Source organism: Nicotiana tabacum, chromosome 7 (assembly GCF_000715075.1).
Source record: "Nicotiana tabacum cultivar K326 chromosome 7, ASM71507v2, whole genome shotgun sequence".
NCBI classification, from domain to species: Eukaryota; Viridiplantae; Streptophyta; class Magnoliopsida; order Solanales; family Solanaceae; genus Nicotiana; species Nicotiana tabacum.
In genome coordinates, this window is record NC_134086.1 from 153,348,877 (window position 1) to 153,367,404 (window position 18,528).

Here is an 18,528-nt window from a genome sequence, read left to right on the forward strand (position 1 = left end):
TTTCTTCTTTTAAAACTGTTAATTATTGTTTACCCATTGATAATTAGACTAATCAAAGCATGCTAGGATTTCATTTCAATTTGCACAGGACTTAGGCTAACTAAGGTTAATTTTTTAGGTTGTTATGATTTGCATGACTGCTCTGTTTTTGTTTCCATTTTCGTATTTGCTCCTCTCTGTTTTAGTTGCAATATTCAAATTGGTTTCAGTCAGATTTTCAAATGTTAATTAATTGATTTGTTTTGATTTATAAGTTAAGTAGTCTGATTTCTAGGGTTCTTTACAGCTTTCTTCCAATCTTGGTTTTATTGTTGTTCAAATGTCATTGGTTTAAATTCATTGTTTAGGGTTAATTAGATCAGCTCTTACTAATTAGGCAAATATCAGTATTTTTAATTACATCTTTTTTATTTTGGACCCTGAACCTTGTGAATTGAAAATCATTAGAAACTTGTAGGGGCTTATTGAACTAAAAGAAACTTAGGATAAATCTGAAATAGGCAGTAATTAAAAGGGTAAAAACGGACTTTTGCATAGGCTAATATCAGAACCTTCTAGACTTTGCACAACTGTCCCTATCCTTAGCATAAAAATGCTAGTATTGGATAAGGAAAAGGACAGGCAGCTGTAAAAGATGTTGTACTATCGTGAAAGTTCACAATTTTAGGTTAGAATGTGCTTTTTTGATGCCTTTTTGCACACTCTATAAAAGGGAAACATTCCCTCACTCACACACAGATTTAGCATCATTTTTTACTACACAAAGTTCTCTTTTCTTTTCTAAAAAAAGATCAAATTTCAGAAATTTTAGAAAACATTCAAAAACTTATTATTCTTGGTTTTCACAAGCTGGGAAATATGGTTTGAAGTAGAGGATTTTCTGGTTTCCTTTAGCTGGATTTTCTGGTTTCAAAGCTGTCTTAATTTGGTTCAAATTTCTGATTTCTTTGGGTCGTTGTTGCTGTTTGTTTGATTTCTGCTCCTTTAAGCTTCGACTGATTTTCTTTGTTCACCTGCTTACTTGCTGGTTTATTTCTATTTGTTCAAGGTACTATGCTTGACCTTTTTCATGTAAAGCTCTTATTTGAAATGATATTAAACTGAAGCTACTAGAATTCATATGATAATGTATTCTCATGATTAACTTGTGATTGTGTTGATTGGATTTGATTAGTTTTCTATTTCATGAGCTTTGATTTGGTCGGTTTGTTCAAAAAAACCTTGTAGTTTCTCCTTTTTTAAGTAACTTTGTGTGAAGATGTCTTTTGGTCACATGGCTTAATCTGCAGATTTGGCCACCAGTTGGCCCAAATCAGCTAGATCTAAGCTAAAGATAGGATTTTGTTGGTTAAAGTTATGCTGAAACTAGTATTTTCCATGTGATGGATTAGCTTGTGATGGACAAATCATGTCCAAAAGAGGCAAGGATTGGTTGGGTTGCTGAAAAATGTAATAGAGTAGTTTACATAATAGTTTATATGTGTTAATAGATCTAATGCAGCATGTTTGATTTTCTGGAAAAAAAAATTCTTCTTTGATTTGTTATTTATTCGGAACTGTAATAAATCAGATTTTTATATCATGTAAAGGATCAAAATGTTTGCTTTAGGGGTACATTTGTTTGTCATTCTATTATCACCATTGTGGTGGAACATGCCAAGTTATTAGCCCTATCCGTAAGGATAAAGGGCTATCCTCTAATTCAAATGGGCTGAAGCTATGAGAAAGCCCAGATGAAAAATACCAAAGAATTTGGGCTTAGGCCATTGGGCCTGAGCCACAAGCCTGAAAATTCGTCTTTCGCTTGTAAAAGGTTCTCTGTATCAGTCATATTGTAAATATAGGTTTTTATTCATCTTGTAAACCATGTAATCAATTGATGAATTAGACCTATGTTGTATATCCTGATTTTATTTGAAAGCAGGTTGATTTTTAATTGTTATAAATGTGTGAGTAGAGGTGGACAAGCCCAGTTACGAAACAAATAGTGACTAGGCTCGCCTCTTACAGGTCCAATATGGGCCAACTTTGTTCAAACAAGAATTCGGACCAGCAAGAGCCTGTTGGGGTTCTTTCGTTTTTCTTGGCCCAAGTCTTAAGCCCAGATGCAGCTTTTTGCAAAGCTGAACCCTTTCTAATTTAATCGAGTAATGAAGTCCAAGCCTAAACTCCTTTTTTCAAAAAAAAATAATAATTTAAGCTTAGTCTTTTTAATTAAGTATAATTTTTCCTCTAAAAAGAAACAAGTTGAGGTGTGTCATACACAAACAAAACTCATAACTCATGACCCTCATAAATTAGATTAAGAACTAATATTTGCAGTTGTTATACTTAAATACATTTCCTTTAAAAAAAAGAAAAATAGTTGAGGTGTGACATCCATAAATTAGATAATCCATGGCCTTACAAATATTGTAACTTAGATATTAAAAATGAATCTTCGTAGTTGCTTTTGGCGCGTTACATTAAATTATCATGGCTACGGGTACAGTTTCCGTGACGTATTTGTGATTTATAATTGCTAATATCCGGGTGTACATTTCATGTGACCCGATTTTAACTTCCAACAATGCTAAATAAAACATATCGCGAGCCGCGGGTGCATTTCATGTAGCGTGATTTAAGATATATTTTAAATAACATTGAATTTTCCTAAAAACGGTAAAAGCGGATTAAAAAGTCATAAAAATACTAAGTTGGAGTGTCAAAATTGAAAAAGGCAAAGTAAACGCGTCAAAATGAAAGTGGAGCCCAGTTGAAGAAGGGGCCTTATGGGTTTGGCCTTCTTTTTACCTCTGTCTTCTACAATGAACCTACCCACACACGTCACAAACCATTCCTCTGCTAAACACCACCTCTCTCTTAAACCCTTGATCTGCTTCAATTAGTTTTGTTTGGATTTTAGGGTATGTTTGGTTGAGAATGACGGAAAAGCCGGAAATAATAGAAAGCAGCAACGGGGAAATCTTGGACCCTTTGTCTGTTTATGATTTTACCGATGATGATTTACTAAATCTATCATCAGAGAGAAGAGTAGTAGAAATTAGTCCTGATTCTGCTGCGGAATTTTCCATTGACAGAAAAAAACTCCCACACAATGCTACTGAATCTCCCCATGATGCAAACCCTAGTAAATCTGTTGGGCAAATTTCCACTGCAAGAAGAATAACCCGCTCTCAGACGCCTCATAATGGATCAGCTGAGTCTACTGTGAAGGAATCACTAAAATACCCTACAGCTGTAAGAGGTAAATTAGTTGGAAAACGTGTTAAAAGGAGGAAGCTTGTTAATGCTGCTGCCAAAAATAAGAGTAAATCTGTACAGATCCGTGAAGTTATTGCATCAAAAAAGAGAAAGGTGGAGGTACAAGCTCCTAGCTCCTCCTCCAATTTGAAGGTATGTATTTTCTCAACCTTTTTCACTAGTTTATTTGGGTTTAATTGTATTTGTATGTGTATATTGTCTATGTAATTCTAATATGCTGAATGTATAATTGTATATTAATAGTATATGATGTGTATACATAATGTATATATTACTGTCTGCAGCAATATTAATTGTATATATTATGTATAGACTTTTTAGGTGCATACACAACTATTACAGTGTATATACTTTGTGTATAGTCAACAGTATTAAGTATACAGGTGAACTTAATGAATTTTTTTAATTGTCCACTAACATCAATTGAACTTTTTTGGAATGCAGACTTGGGATTTCTACATTCCACCGAACAAACGTTTTCACACGCGTATAAGTTCACACACAAATTGTGAAGTTGCTAAATTGTTGAAGAGCAAGTTGGATGATAGACAGCTCCAGATCTTCAGGGGGACCACGTTCGGGTATTTTCTTGATTTGCCTAATGTAGTTGTACAGAACCAGCTTGTACATTCCCTATTGCTCAGGCAGGTGGTCCCAAAAAGAGAGGACGAACTGTGGTTTAAAGTGAACGGGACCAAGTTGCGTTTCGGACTGGCAGAACTGGGGATTATTACTGGTTTGAAATGTTGTGGTGATGCTGATAAGGGCTATGAATCTAGTAGTACTACCAATAGGTTGATGGATATGTACTTTTCTGGACTTGAAAAAGTACCGAAGCAATCATTGATTGACTGCTTCCTTGAAAAGAGATGGAGGTCGGACGAGGATGCGGTCAAGATTGCTGTGTTGTATTTCATACACACATTCTTGTTCTCAACTGGGTCTAGGGCATTCATCACGAAGGCTGATTTTGATATTGTTGAGAGCGGGGAGTATGAGACATTCCCTTGGGGTATACTTGTATTTAGAGCCATGGTGGAGACCATGAACAATAGGTTGTGGGCCGGTCTAAAGATGTATAGGCTTGGGGGTTTACCTTTGGCTATTCAGTGCTGGTTCTATGAGTGCTGCACCTATATTGATGGCAAGTGGGCTCACCGGATTGACAACAAAGTGCCCCGTATTCTTAATTGGAAAATTCGGAGGCAACCGACCTTGAACAAGTTGTCTAGTGGGATCTTCAAGATGAGTGGGCACAAGGTAAATTGCAAAGTCAATATGCATAATCTGTAATATGCAGTATAGTAAATGTATATGCAGTGTATACAGCATGTGAAATAAATGTATATGGTACAAATCTTAAAAATTCTGTGGGCTGTTTTTCATCTATTTTCATCTACTCATTTAAATTCTTTTCTTTATGTAGTTGAAGTTGAAGAATGTTTCTCCTACGGAGTTTGAGCAAATTCACTTGGATTTGCCTGAATCATCTGGAATTCCAAATGATAAGGAGGTGGATTCGTCTGAGCTTCCTGAATTTCATTCTAGTGATGATGACTTTAGCACTCCACCTCCTAAAAGAAGCAAAAATCAGCCGAAGACTAAATCGGATCCCCCAGTGAACAATTTGGAGATGAGTGATGAGATCCAACGACTGTCGGATGGGCAGTCGGAGTTGAAGAGTGATATTCGAAAGGTATGGTCAGTTCTATGTTTTAGTTTAACATTTAAGTTTATATACACACAAACAGCTGTTTCATTTTGTTTTTGTTTTTGTTTTGTTTTCTTAGGTCCTTAAAGCAACCGAGTCTCTTAAGGAACAAATGATGGCGTCATTTGCAGATGTCTTTAAAGCAATTGAGTCTTTGTCAAAGAAACAACCAGAAAAGGATGATTCAGAAGTATTGCACATAGAATTGATCCCTTTTTGTTTTTACTGGAGTGCACTAATATTCTGTGCCATTTTCAGCATATTATTGTAGTTTATGCTGTTCTTTTTCTTTTCATTTTTTGACAGATTGATGGAAGAGAGGGCCACCATGACAGACATGGTGATGGTGATTCCGGCGGTTTTAACGCTAATGATGACCATGGTAGTGACGGCCTAGATCATGGTAAGGACTCCATCGGTGACAAGGAGAATACTGAGAAAGGCAATGTTGAGGCCATGGATGGATGATGATTTGACTTAAGGTAATAAGCAGGTTGTTGAGATTGCAGAATCCGTCACGGGAGACAAGAAAGACAGAGCAGCCTAGTGCAAGCAGCTGTACTGTTTGAATCCTTGTCCAATTTGGAACTGGCATAAACAGGTTAGGATTTTTCAAATCAATAAGAAGGTCTTGCCTATTTAATCCGCACTAGTGGTGGCTATTTCGACTGGATGGTACAATAGACGTGCAGTCAATAAGAGTGACACCGTGGGGTGTAATGCAGACCCTGGTTATCGATTAGTCTTCATGTCCAAATAATATGGTTGCTGCTCAAAAGCTGTGTCTGGAAAGTCTTGGGAGTTTCTGCAATTGAATGAGGCAAGCTGATTGGTCAAGAGTTTGCTTTTGTCCTTTTGTAGTCCCGCCCATTTCGATCACGAAAGCATTTCTGCTGTGTTTATATGTACATTTTATTGGCGTCAGTTCTATGTAATTATAAGATATAAGCTCTTGGACATTGTATTTAGTACGTACTTAATGATATTAAAAATAGCACTCTTAAAACCTTTAGTACTAAGGTGGAAAGACCTACAATTATTCGTACTGGCAAATAGATTCCTAACTAAAGCAGCATAAGATTACAAAAAATTCCATGAATTGAAGGCTTATTTTTTATTCTACTGCACTATATTTTCTTTTCCAACAGTCAAATTAGGGAGCATTCGTGGAGAAACAATAACTTCAGCAGCGGTATAATGATATCACTGGAAAATGATATTGCAACTAAATAAAGACTGGTTGTAATAATATATGACGTTATGCATAAAAGATATACAGATTCTAGAATACAGGTTTTCATGTTTATTGACCAGATGAAACAATTTGTTGTTGTATTACTATGCAGGAAAATACAAAATTGTTTTCAGCGCCTATAGGGTCCAAAACAATAAAATAACCCATCAAGTTCTTGTCATGATTAGGTTTAAGCCGTGGGGTTAAGGTTAAGGTTGATGAGAGTGAAAACTCTAATTTAGATACCATTTATAGAAAAAAGAGCCGTGATGGTCAAGGAAAGTAAAGAACCTAATTAATATATGTTGGATTCTATTACGCCAAATAACGAAGGAACTATGAGAGTACTCAACTAGATCGTTTGACTGCTAAGCTCCTCAGCTATATGCTTAATTATAAGAAATTTTCATGCCTTGAGCAGAATATTGGCATTTTGTGTGGACAAAACACTATATAAACCAGTTAGATCATCCCAGTCTCCACACAACCAACATTTAATAACAAAACCAGAAGAGAAGAGGAACAAAAAACATGAAGAACTCTAGCATGGGAACATCACTACTATTGTTACTGGTTTTTGCTACTCTTACTTACTGTTCAGATGCAAGATTACATGGTTGTCAGTCGAGTGGCAAAATCAGAGGCATAAAGCCGCCTCCAGGACAATGTAATCCGGAAAATGACTCGGATTGTTGCAAACAAGGAAAAATGTACACCATTTACAAATGCTCGCCTCCTGTGACCGGAAACACAAAAGCTGTATTAACACTAAATAGCTTCCAAAAGGGTGGAGATGGTGGTGGACCATCGGAATGTGATAACCAATACCACTCCGATGACACTCCAGTCGTTGCCCTTTCAACCGGATGGTACAGTGGAGGAGATAGGTGCCTTAACTATATCACTGTAAGTGCTAATGGCAAAAGTGTGAAGGCTAAAGTGGTAGATGAGTGTGACTCTACTATGGGATGTGATGACGAGCACGATTATCAGCCGCCATGCCCAAATAACATTGTTGATGCCTCTAAAGCAGTTTGGGAAGCCTTGGATATACCTGAAGGCGACTGGGGCGAGTATGACATTACATGGTCCGATGCTTAGTGCAGCAGTATAGTATTTATATATGGTATCCTTCTATATCATGTGCATACTCAGATCATGTGTAATATGTGGCTTAGATACCATTAAAATCTCATGTTTTCTTGTGAAATTACAGTTACTGAAGTTCTGCTCATATCGACTTTTGAAATTGTAATATGAAGTTTCCATTCTATGAAAGAGATGATTATTGAAATCTGAAAAAACAGGACTTGCAATAGCTAATCCAAACCTATAAGGCATACAACAGTTTGACCAAGATCACTCAATCAATGTACTAGGCATTAGTCTCTCTCTTATATCCTTCAAAGCTTGCATCAGTTAGGCTATTCTCCAGCTATATTTTGTACACGTGTCGAGTTATGAATTGGCGTCAAATGGTTGATTATAACTTGGTCCAATGCATAGAATCTAGAACATGCTGTTGTAAATTTGTAGTTCAATCTATTTAATTTACAAAAGCATTTCTATAGTTTTTATTGATGAGTCGCGAGCTGGTGTCAACGATAGGCTGGAGGTTTGGAGACAGACCCTTGAGTCTAAGGATTTCAAGCTGAGCAGGACGAAGACGCAATACCTGGAGTGTAAGTTCAGTGCTGAGCCGGTGGAAGTTGGCGTGGATGTGAGGCTTGAATCACAGGTTATCCCAAGTAGAGGTAGCTTCAAGTACCTTGGGTTGAGTATCTGGGGGGAGGGGAGATCGACGAGGATGTCACACACCATATTGGGATAGGATGGATGAAGTTGAGGTTAGCATCTGGAATCTAGTGTGATAAGAGAGTCCTACCGATACTCAAAGGAAAGTTCTACAAAGCGGTGGTTAGACCGGCCATGATGTATGGGGCTGAGTGTTGGTCTGTTAAGAACTCACATATCCAAAAGATGAAAGTAGCAGAAATGAGGATGTTGAGGTGGATGTGTGGGCATACTAGGATGGATAAGATTAGGAATGATGTTATTCGGGAGAAGGTGCATGTAGCTCCCATTGATGCCAAGATGCAGGAATCGAGGCTAAGATGGTTCGGGCATATTAAGAGGAGAAGCCCAGATGCTCCGGTAAGGAGGTGTGAACGACTGGTTGTAGAGGGCACGAGAAGAGGTAGAGGGCGACCTAAGAAATATTGGGGTGAGGTGATCAAGCAGGATATGGCGAGGCTTCGAATTTCCGAGGACATGAAACTTGATAGGAAGATGTGGAGGTCGAGTATTAGGGATGTAGGTTAGGAGACAGTTGAGTCTTGCCTTACTTCGCACCTTTGTAAGACTAGTTTGGTAGAGTTTTTTGTTTAAGATAGTTAGTAGCAATGTTGTGTCTTACTATTTTGCTTTTCAATGCAGGACCTTTTGATTAGCTTTCACTTTTACTTTGCATCTTTCTTCTAGATTTCATATTGTTCCTATTTTTATTACGATTTCTGTGGTAATACTAATATTGTCTCATTTTTGTCTTTATGTTTTCTTGAGCCGAGGGTCTTCCGGAAACAGCTTCTCTACTCCTTCGGGATAGGGGTAAGGTCTGCATACACACTACCCTCTCCAAACCCCACTAGTGAGATTTTACTGGGTTGTTATTGTTATTGTTGTTATTGTATTTCTATATGTGTTTGCAAACTTTATCGATGACAGTTCTTTTTAGTCATTAATTTTGATATCAATAATGAAAATAAGTTCTTGATCATTTCATGTGTTCTGTTATGCAACGCCTTCCTAATGTTCTTTGGAAGGGCAACGTAAGGCTAAGCAACCGATGTTAGTGCGGTTGATGTCTGCCAATGAAGTCCCCTCCGCACGCGAGACTAGATTGTCAGTGTCGTGCGGGAAAACCAATGTCACGAGCAATTTCGGAAGCTGAGAGAGAATTGAGTTTTGAATGATGATGATGATTTTATTGATGAATGAAATGTTGATTATAAAAGATGCGATGTCGAGGGGGAGAGACACCAGTACAGAAAATTGATTGCTGAAAATGTTTGATTGCTTGATCCCCCCTAATAATGCTTAAAAAAAATAAACCAACATTACATGACTAGTCCTAATAAAGTTGTGGAAGCACACTGAATGAAAATGATGTAAACTAGACTATAATTACAATGAAAAGGACTTAGTTTATTACAATGTAGAACTAAGTCTGATGGCAGCAACTTTGTCTTGCGGGTCAGGGTCTGCGCGCGCGTTGCTGTGGCCGCGCGCGACACTTGCTGTGTTGGCCTGAGGCTGGGCGCTGGTGCTTGGCATCAGGGTCTGTGCGCGAGGCGCTGCTGAAATGGGCCTACAGCTGGAAGCTGGCGAGGCATTAGGATTTGCGCGCGCGGCATTGTCAGGGCGTGCGGCGCTGTTGTCATTGGCCAGCCACTGGGCGCTGGCGAGAGGCATCGGTGGGGCGATAGAAGCGCATCCACGCTTGTCACTTGGCGCAACCAAGACCACGGGGCCGACCATGGCGCTAGGCATTGTGAGGCTTGCTAGGCCGCCATGGGGCACGGCCAAGGGGTCATGGGGCGTGTCTGGAAAGCAGCCCATGACAGTTCATATGAGAAAATAGCATCCTTAAAATCTTTACGCTCTATTCAATTTTGATATACCTGTCAACCTATGGTTCCCACTCACTGACAAACAGAGACGGAGCTAGGATTTGAAGTTTATGGGTTCGAAATTCTGGTCCATTTAAGTTACTGGGATATAAGTTAATAATTTGTACATATTCAATAAATTTCTTAAAACAGATATAGAGTTTGTGATAGAATTGGTACAAACAATGCGCTTACCCTAAACAAGGTAAGAGGGTTAATTTGTATTTATAACTTGTCCTCTCTACAAGAATATAAGCATATTGTACAACTCCCTAATGCAGTGTAAATAAATACAAGTGTAAGAGTATAATACAAATCCTATTCTCACACCCCCTTAGGCCCTCAATCAACACATGGATGCACGTGGAGATTGTCTCTAAGACATTTAAACTTATGGGAAACAAGACCTTTAGTAAAAATATCAGCAAGTTGTTGATCAGTTGGTAAATAGCGCACCAAAATAGAACCAAAAGCAACCCGTTCACGAACAAAATGGAAATCAACTGCTAAATGTTTTGTCCGTGAATGGTACATAGGATTCACAGTCAAGTACAATAAACTAATATTGTCACAATAAACAAGAGGAGGGTCTTCTTTTCTAACAATTTGGACTAAAGCTATTGGGTTTGACCGGACATGTATTCTGCATTCTACATCGGCCCCTGCTAACAGACCCACTTATGAAAGCAGTGACGACAAAAGTATTCAGGTGAAAAATCCTCCAAGTTATCAGTTGGCTAAAAAGATTTCTAACAGCACACGAACTATCAAAATTCGAAGAATTGAAAGTTTATTTTCTATTCTACTGCACGATATATTCTTTTCTAACAGGAAAATGGAGTGGTATGCATGGAGAAACATTAAGCGACAGATTACCATTTTTAAATTAGTCTTAATCTCCTCTATCATAATTGATGTCACGGGAAAAGATGATTGTAACAAAATCAAGACTCGATTTGTTTTATTCTGTAACGTCATACATAAAAGATATACAGAAGCTACAATGCAGGTTTCATGTTTAGCAACCAGATGAAACAATCTGTTGTTCTGTTAATTACTATAGTATAATACAAACTAGTTTTCAGCAACTAAAGGGTCCAAGAAAAGAGAATAACGAATCAAGTTTTTGTCATATTAGGTTGTTACGTTTAAGCCGTGAATGTAAAGTTGAAAAGACAGATAATTCTTATAAAGATATCAACTTATAGAAAACAAAGGCCGTGACCGTCAGTCCGTCAAGGAAAGTAAACAAGTTATAATCAACTGTGTCTAAGTAACTTAAAGGAACTATAAGAAAACAAAGGTTCTCCACCAAACCATTTGACTGCAAAATCAATAATTATATACTTAATTAAAAGAAACTTTTCATGCCTTGAGCTCAAAATTGGCATTTTATCTGACCAAAATACTATATAAACCTGTTAGATCATCCCAGTTTCCACAAAACCAACATTTGAAAACAAAACCAAACAAAACAACAGGACTAAACCATGATGAACTCTAGCTTGGGAACATCGCTTCTGGTGTTGCTGATCTTTGCCACTTTTGCTTACTGCTTAGATGCGAGATTAGAGGCTTGCCAACCGAGTGGCAAAATCAGGGGCATAAAGCCGCCTCCAGGAGAATGTAACCCGGAAAATGACTCAGATTGTTGCAAACAAGGCAAGATGTACACCACTTACAGATGTTCGCCTCCAGTGACGGGTAATACCAAGGCTGTTTTAACCTTAAATAGCTTCCAAAAGGGTGGAGATGGCGGTGGACCATCGGAATGTGATAACCAATACCACTCTGATGATACTCCAGTTGTTGCCCTTTCAACCGGATGGTACAGTGGAGGAGATAGGTGCCTTAACTATATCACCATTAGTGCTAATGGCAAAAGTGTGAAGGCTAAAGTGGTAGATGAGTGTGACTCTACCATGGGATGTGATGACGAACACGATTATCAGCCTCCATGCCCGAATAACATCATTGATGCCTCTAAAGCAGTGTGGGAAGCTTTGGGTATACCTGAAGGTGATTGGGGCGAGTACGACATTACATGGTCTGATGCTTAGCATGTATGATACTGTTCTGCGTATTACTAGCAGAACAGTACATGTACGATAATTTGAATATCTGAATTATCTCTAATATGTGCATTTAAATCTATTGAAGTGCTGAACTTTCTTGCGACGTGAGATAGCAAACTTGTATCTATTTGCATGTTATAATGTTTTCTATTGAATGGTAGAGACATAAAAGACACATCCAAGGCTCTCAAAGCATTGAATAATTACTGAGGAACAGATTTCAAACTCAGGCAGACATATACCAATGAAACCAAGAAATAATAAAAGTATGTCTTCCACCACAAGATCAAGAAAAAATTCGCCAATTTCATGGAACAGTCTGTTTCTAGAAGACAACCCACAAAATGTTACACGCGCTGGCTGAAGCCTCCAGCATGAATGGAACTACTACTAAAGTAGAAAGGCAGATTCAAGTTAAACTGCAAAAAAAAAAAAAAAAAACTCCTCTATCACTACAATCTATGGTGCTGCTGATGGCTATAAGAACATGTCTCATGTCAAGATGGTAGGACTGGAGAAATCAGAACATAATATATACAGTGCTCACTCGTCCACCTACATATGAAGTAGTCATCCTCGCATCAAATCAATGTCAATATGGCCTGTTTGTAGATCCATCTGCCTTGAACTAGGCCATACTCCCATTGAAGAGGATGGTGTAAGATTCTGGTTCGATAGAGCATCAGCTGGATTTACAGAATTGCCAGTGGTTTGAAGATCTGAAGTTCCTGCGCTTTGTACACTTTCTGCAGCTCTTTTCTTTGCCTTCGAACTTGAGCATAAAAAGCTTCCCACTATTACCTGAAGTCATTCACTTTCAATTTCAGGATTTGAACAGGTAAGTGATAAGTCAAGGGTCTGAATTCACCACAAGATAAGAAGGCTTAGCCTCTATGTCATCAAGCAAGCAAGAAGTTTAATAGGAAAACCAATTTCGTCATGATCTAGAGATGATAACACAATTATAAACAATATCTAAAACAAGTCAAACCCTTTTGAGATTCAAAGGTGCATGTGGGTTAGAATGGAAGCAACCTTATTTAGTTTCTTACTATTTTTCAAATGACTTCATCAGAGTATCACGAAGATAGCCAAATACCTAATGATTTCTGTTCAAAGACATTAGCCAAATACCTAATGACTTCTGTTCAAAGACATCAAATGGAGATCTCGTTAAGATGAAAGGCATTGAAAATAATACCTGAATCGGACTTGCTGCAATTAGAAGACCACCAACTCCACCACCTATCACGCGACCATCTGGATTAGCAAGAGTAACACTAAGGCTACCAATCCTACCCCGAGATCCACCACTATCGCTGACCAAGAAAGAGCCCGATAGACATAATATCTCAAACCGTCCCTGTATGGGATAAGAACATTTGCTTGGAAGTTTACTTTTGCAGGAGAAAGATGGAGAATGAGGGGGTAAATGAGGTAATATGCAATAATATACTTAATTCAGTACTTAACACAATTATAATCAGTACAAAAGTTCTGGCATCTGCAATCAATAGCTAGGGAAAAGTACGATCAGCTTCCTCACTAGTGCAATTTAAATGTCAAACCAAGAAAAAGTGACTAGTGAATTAAAACATTTATACATAAGAATTAAGCAAACAACCATGAAGTCTAGGCCACAAAATTTCTTAATCTATGAGTTAAAAATTCTCCAATTGGGTATTAAGGACATAGGCAATTAGCTATCAAAATCATTTCAGGGTTAATAACATATCCAGGTAACATTAACAGTTTTATTTCCTATCCATTAGCAAACAACTCAATTTCACCTTTGCATCTCAAGCAAAGATAAAAACTTTCTGCATATCAGTCTGAACTATAGACATTTATGCTCTCCGTTTAGGAGATATCAACTTGCTGTTATCAGCTTAAATTATGTTTTTGGAATCTAATGTTAGTCTTCAGACCTCATATGTAACAGTGCCGACAGAAGTTGATGGATGACGAAGAGTTACAGTGGAGATGACACCATTTGCTGATAAAATACATATTGATCTAGGCCCTTCTTGCGAAAATGACATTATTTTTGTTGTGATGTCCTGCAGGAAAGCCGCAAATGAACCACTCATTAATATTGTTATTGCCAGAATTAAAATCAAAATAGAAAAGTAACTGAATGGCTGAAAGAGCACTAATTATGGTAAGCCACAAGCAGTTTTTCACATTGAAGTTATAACAATATTCTACTGTGCTCAAGCGTAGAATCACCTTTTATTTGTTAATTCAAACATAATTTGACTTTTCACTTTCAAGTGTCAACTATTAAAAGAAACCTCCTAAGATAACTGATTCCACATTCTCCTTACATACTCAATTCATTAAGCCAACTACAGCTAAAAAAGCACCCATAAACAGCAGAATGGTAGTATGAGAGACTTTCAGAGATGCTTATCAATATATTGAGATTGCAAATCTGTAAAGAAAAATCTTTAGTTGTTCCTAGTTAATGACAAGTAAGTTCCAATGCAATAGTTAAGCGCAAAAGACGTGTAAACATTTTGCTTTCCCCTCTCCCCCTTCCACAAGCAAACGCACCCCAATCCGATGGAGAGAAGCATATAGCAACCAAATAATCCCTCTCACTGCATATGCTCATGTACTGATCAGTCTAGGTCCCTGAAGATATCTAGACCAAAATTAAATGATACTAATTCTTTTTCTTTCTTTGCTATTTGAGTTCATTACGTTACTTCTTTCTCAAGTTCATAGAAAGCCTAACGTTGGAAAATAAACAGGGGGTAGAAAAGTTCATTCCCATGCTCGTACAATTTCCGTGTATAAAGCTGTAATGTGCCAGCATGGTAGAAGCGAGAAAAAAGTTAAAACAGTAGTTTCAGTCATGCTATTAATGTGATATGCTAATTTACACACTCTAAAACATGTGAATCACATACTTCTCCTACAGCAATCATGATGACATGAGGGGTAAAACCAATTCCAGCTGTATTGGACAACCATCCACCTAGCAAAAGAACCAACCAATTATAAGACAATCAAACAGCAAGTCGGCAACCAAAAAGCATGTCAATGAAACACAACAGCCGCAGGAATTTCGGAAAATGCTCAATGGATAGAAAACAACACTCATGTTGATGAATAACACTGGTACTTAATAAAGGAAGAAAAGAATTTAATGAAATTTCAACCTCGACTATCATGTGTAGAAAGTAAATTTTACTGTCTTTAGGACAATAATTGAGTTTGGTGGTTCAGATTTTCCACTCTGAAGCCTCACGTGACTATAAAAGCTTCTGTGTACTTATCAGATCAATATGCTTTATCATCCTTTTACATGTCTATCTATCTTATAGGAGGTAGCCTATCTATCTTATATGAGGTAGCTTTCTTGCAAGAGAATTCCATTCACTGTTGAGGAAGACACAATGATAAGCAAAATCATAAGGACGCAGATAGCCAACTGCAAAAAGGAACATTTTATGGCCTAAGAGGACTGCACAGAAGCAAGTTTGTAGAACTTCCTCAGTCAGATGAAGTCCTTGATTGAACAAAGAACTTAACAAAAACTACCAAGAGTAGTAAACAAATATATCAGGTCACTACCATTTAACTACTCAAAAGGTGCAGGATCCATGGAAATGCAAACTAAAGGGAGAAATTACCAAAAGAGGCAAGTTGCTGCTTGCGTCCAGTTCCTGGTGGCCTTCCTCTACCCCTCTTCTGAGTTGGGTTTAATGTCATTGCCTGAGTAGATGGAGGTGGAGTCAATGCCAACGACATCGCCCCTTGAGCTCCATACTTCCGAGGCCTACCCCTCTTTCTGCGCACGGGCTCACCTTGTGGCAATGCTGATGATGCACCAATACTACCTCTTGGGGATATCGTCGAAGAAGGATCCACTACTAGTGTTTGTGGAATCGAAGCGACACTACTACTAGATTGAAAGGGAATATTGGCAGTAGGTAATGAAGGATTAATGCTTGGTGATCCCTGTAAACCAGGGGCATTCCCGCTCATCCCTCTCTGCATATAGTAAGGAGCGGAACCAGGTAACATCATACCTTCCCTTCGATCCATACATTTATTTCTTTTCTCAGAACTCCAAAAACAATAAAATCCCCTTTAAACAGTTATTTAAATCTCAAAGGAAAAGGGATCAAAGTCACAGCTCTTTGTGCTAAACATAAAAGGTGGTCTTCACAACATGAAAACCAGTAAAAGTTGCAGCCTTGGATGAATGGCAGAAAAAGACTGAACCTCCTAAAACACTGAACTGAACTTTATTATGCACATTCAAGATTTCCTTAAAGCCTCCCAATTAGTGCAAAATCTGAAAAGATTTTAAGACTATGTTAATGACATGAAGTAAGTTAAGAAATAGCAACATAAACTAGGCATATAGATAAAAGTAGAAACACACTAAAGTAAGAAAATGAAAGGAAAAGAGTCCTGAGTAACTAAATTCAACAGATAAACAAAACAAGAGGCTAAGAGACATGTGCATGGGAAGAGAAATGCAAGTTCAAAGCAAAAGGGCTAAGATAAACAAGAAAGAACACAAGAAAAAGAATACAAGAACTTTTAGCAGCTAACCAAACCAAATAGAAAAGGAAAGGGGCTTCACATTTAAGAAAAATGCAAAAACAAACAGATGCTAAACTAATATCATTCACCTTACCATTCAAAACCAACCCTTAATTAAACACCAAGTTTCTGCTTCATGGACAAAATCCCACACCATTTAAACAGAAAAAGCCAAAACCCAACGAAGAAATCAATGTCATTGCATCAGGAACAAGAACCCCAGTAATAAAAATCCATTCTTGATATTGCAAATTGAATAAAGATCACAACTTTATGATATTTTTGCCAAAGAAACTGACACCAAACTAATTAAAATGCAAAAAAGAGGTGACCCTTTTGGGAAAAAAGAAAGTTTTTTGCATAGAGAAAGAAAGAGGGGGGAAATGGTGAAGTTAGTATAACCTGTGACAAGTCCTTATCTGAAATGAAAATGGAAATTCAAATGTGGGGTAGAGAGAGCTATTTCTGTTTCAGTTTCAGAGGGTATAGATATGTGTTGTGTCATTGTGTGGTATGTGAGAGAGAAATTGAGTGATGCCAATTTGTTTGAGCAAAGTTTCTGAAGATTGAATTGAAGAGAGAGTATATGCGCTCTCTCAAACCTGAAAAAAGGCGCTGAGTGGATAATGCCGATATTTATTGCGCCCAAAAATTAATTTAATAAAGACTTTTCAATTTGCATGTCCATTTCCACGCGCAGCTTATGACGCGTTGGCACGCGCACTTTTTTTAACTATCGTCCTAATGTTCACTTTTGACCCTGAAGTTTGTGAACATTGCCACTTAAGTGCTTTCTGGTTAAGAAATAAGTTGCATGAAAGATTGTGATAGAAGGAATTAGTAATACATAAATTATAATATAAATATTATTTTTGTTGGATATATGATTAATTTATACTATAGAATAAATGGAAAATTTAAGATATTGTTTATTTTGTTAAATTTAATAAAATTGAAAGGTGTTGATTTTGGGTATGAGAAAAAGATAATGGGTAATTTTGTCTTTTGGTGAGTAATTTATCCATATATTGTTATTTCATGTTTATATTAAGTACAAAATAATACACAAATTGATGTATTAATTTATACCAAGATTAACTATGCATGATTCAAATACTAATCAAAGACAGGATAAAACAATACCAAATTTTATATCTTGATATATTATTTCATTGATTCATATAGTCCTAAGATGGAAGGGGAACCTTGGCGTAGCTGGTAAAGTTGTTGCCATGTAGTCTGGAGTTTACGGGTTCAAGCAATAAAAATAGCAGGGTAAGGCTGCGTACAATAGACTTTTATGGTCCGGCCCTTCCCCGAACCCCGCACATAATGGGAGCTAATACACCGAACTGCTTTTTTATATAGTCTTAAGGTGTTGAGTCGTTACTTGCTTTTAGAGCATCATGTTACGAAAATCTGGGATTATAACACAACTACACAAGGATTACGCTAACGTGGGATTAAATATTTGAGTTATGAAATCGTATGTGCTTATCTCTTGATATTGTTCATAATGTAAGTTAAAAATTTAAAGTGGTAACAAGTTTTCCTCTCTAATTAATAACTTATTATCCTTCGTTATAACTACACACAAGATAGTTTACTAACTTGTATGGACTCTACTAGTTGACCAATTATTTTAACTTGAATAATGTCCTTCACTAACTCATTCGAGACACAATAACTTTGTTGATAAATGGTTTGAGTTAGCCTCTCAGAGTGATTATCCTGAACATAAAGTAATATGCATTTATGAATGAGTGAAACAGTTAGATGTATACTTGAAAAAATATGTGTGAGTATAGATGCAGTGAAAAAAATATATATTAAATTGTGTTTTAAACTCTTCGGATTAAGGAAAATTTGGTTTAATCCACAGCTTTGATGCATTCCAAGTATTGCGCACATAATATGAATATGCAAAACAACATACGTTTAAGATGTAATGAATAACTTTCACAAAGTAATATCAAATTAAATAATTGCATTTTACCTTGAAATTTATGGGAT

General features: G+C 37.2%; 4 protein-coding genes across 6 annotated transcripts; 3 read left to right on the top strand and 1 right to left on the bottom strand.

Moving 5' to 3' along the window:
* Positions 1-2,791: 2,791 nt before the first annotated feature.
* Positions 2,792-5,981, top strand: LOC107778916 (uncharacterized). The gene is made up of 5 exons (XM_016599242.2): positions 2,792-3,396; positions 3,709-4,524; positions 4,691-4,960; positions 5,055-5,165; positions 5,282-5,981. The coding sequence occupies exons 1-5, from the start codon at positions 2,923-2,925 to the stop codon at positions 5,441-5,443; spliced, it is 1,833 nt and encodes a 610-aa protein (XP_016454728.1). The 5' UTR covers positions 2,792-2,922; the 3' UTR covers positions 5,444-5,981.
* A 696-nt stretch (positions 5,982-6,677) lies between these two features.
* On the top strand, positions 6,678-7,449 carry LOC107778917 (putative ripening-related protein 1). The gene has a single exon (XM_016599243.2). The coding sequence runs from the start codon at positions 6,741-6,743 to the stop codon at positions 7,308-7,310; it is 570 nt and encodes a 189-aa protein (XP_016454729.2). The 5' UTR covers positions 6,678-6,740; the 3' UTR covers positions 7,311-7,449.
* A 3,874-nt stretch (positions 7,450-11,323) lies between these two features.
* Positions 11,324-12,069, top strand: LOC142161889 (putative ripening-related protein 1). The gene has a single exon (XM_075217883.1). The coding sequence runs from the start codon at positions 11,368-11,370 to the stop codon at positions 11,935-11,937; it is 570 nt and encodes a 189-aa protein (XP_075073984.1). The 5' UTR covers positions 11,324-11,367; the 3' UTR covers positions 11,938-12,069.
* Positions 12,070-12,170: 101 nt separating this feature from the next.
* Positions 12,171-17,119, bottom strand: LOC107778915 (AT-hook motif nuclear-localized protein 11). Of its 3 annotated transcripts, none has more exons than XM_016599240.2 (6): positions 16,918-17,119; positions 15,594-16,261; positions 14,868-14,935; positions 13,881-14,012; positions 13,154-13,315; positions 12,171-12,753 (listed from the first exon to the last, which is right to left on the bottom strand). In XM_016599240.2, exons 2-6 carry the CDS (start codon positions 16,006-16,008, stop codon positions 12,523-12,525), a joined length of 1,008 nt encoding a protein of 335 aa, XP_016454726.2. In that variant the 5' UTR covers positions 16,009-16,261; positions 16,918-17,119; the 3' UTR covers positions 12,171-12,522. The 3 variants fall into 3 exon arrangements, with proteins under 3 accessions (XP_016454726.2, XP_016454725.2, XP_016454727.2); XM_016599239.2 differs by having other exon boundaries at positions 16,610-17,002; XM_016599241.2 differs by lacking the exon at positions 16,918-17,119 and adding an exon at positions 16,605-16,820.
* Positions 17,120-18,528: the final 1,409 nt, after the last annotated feature.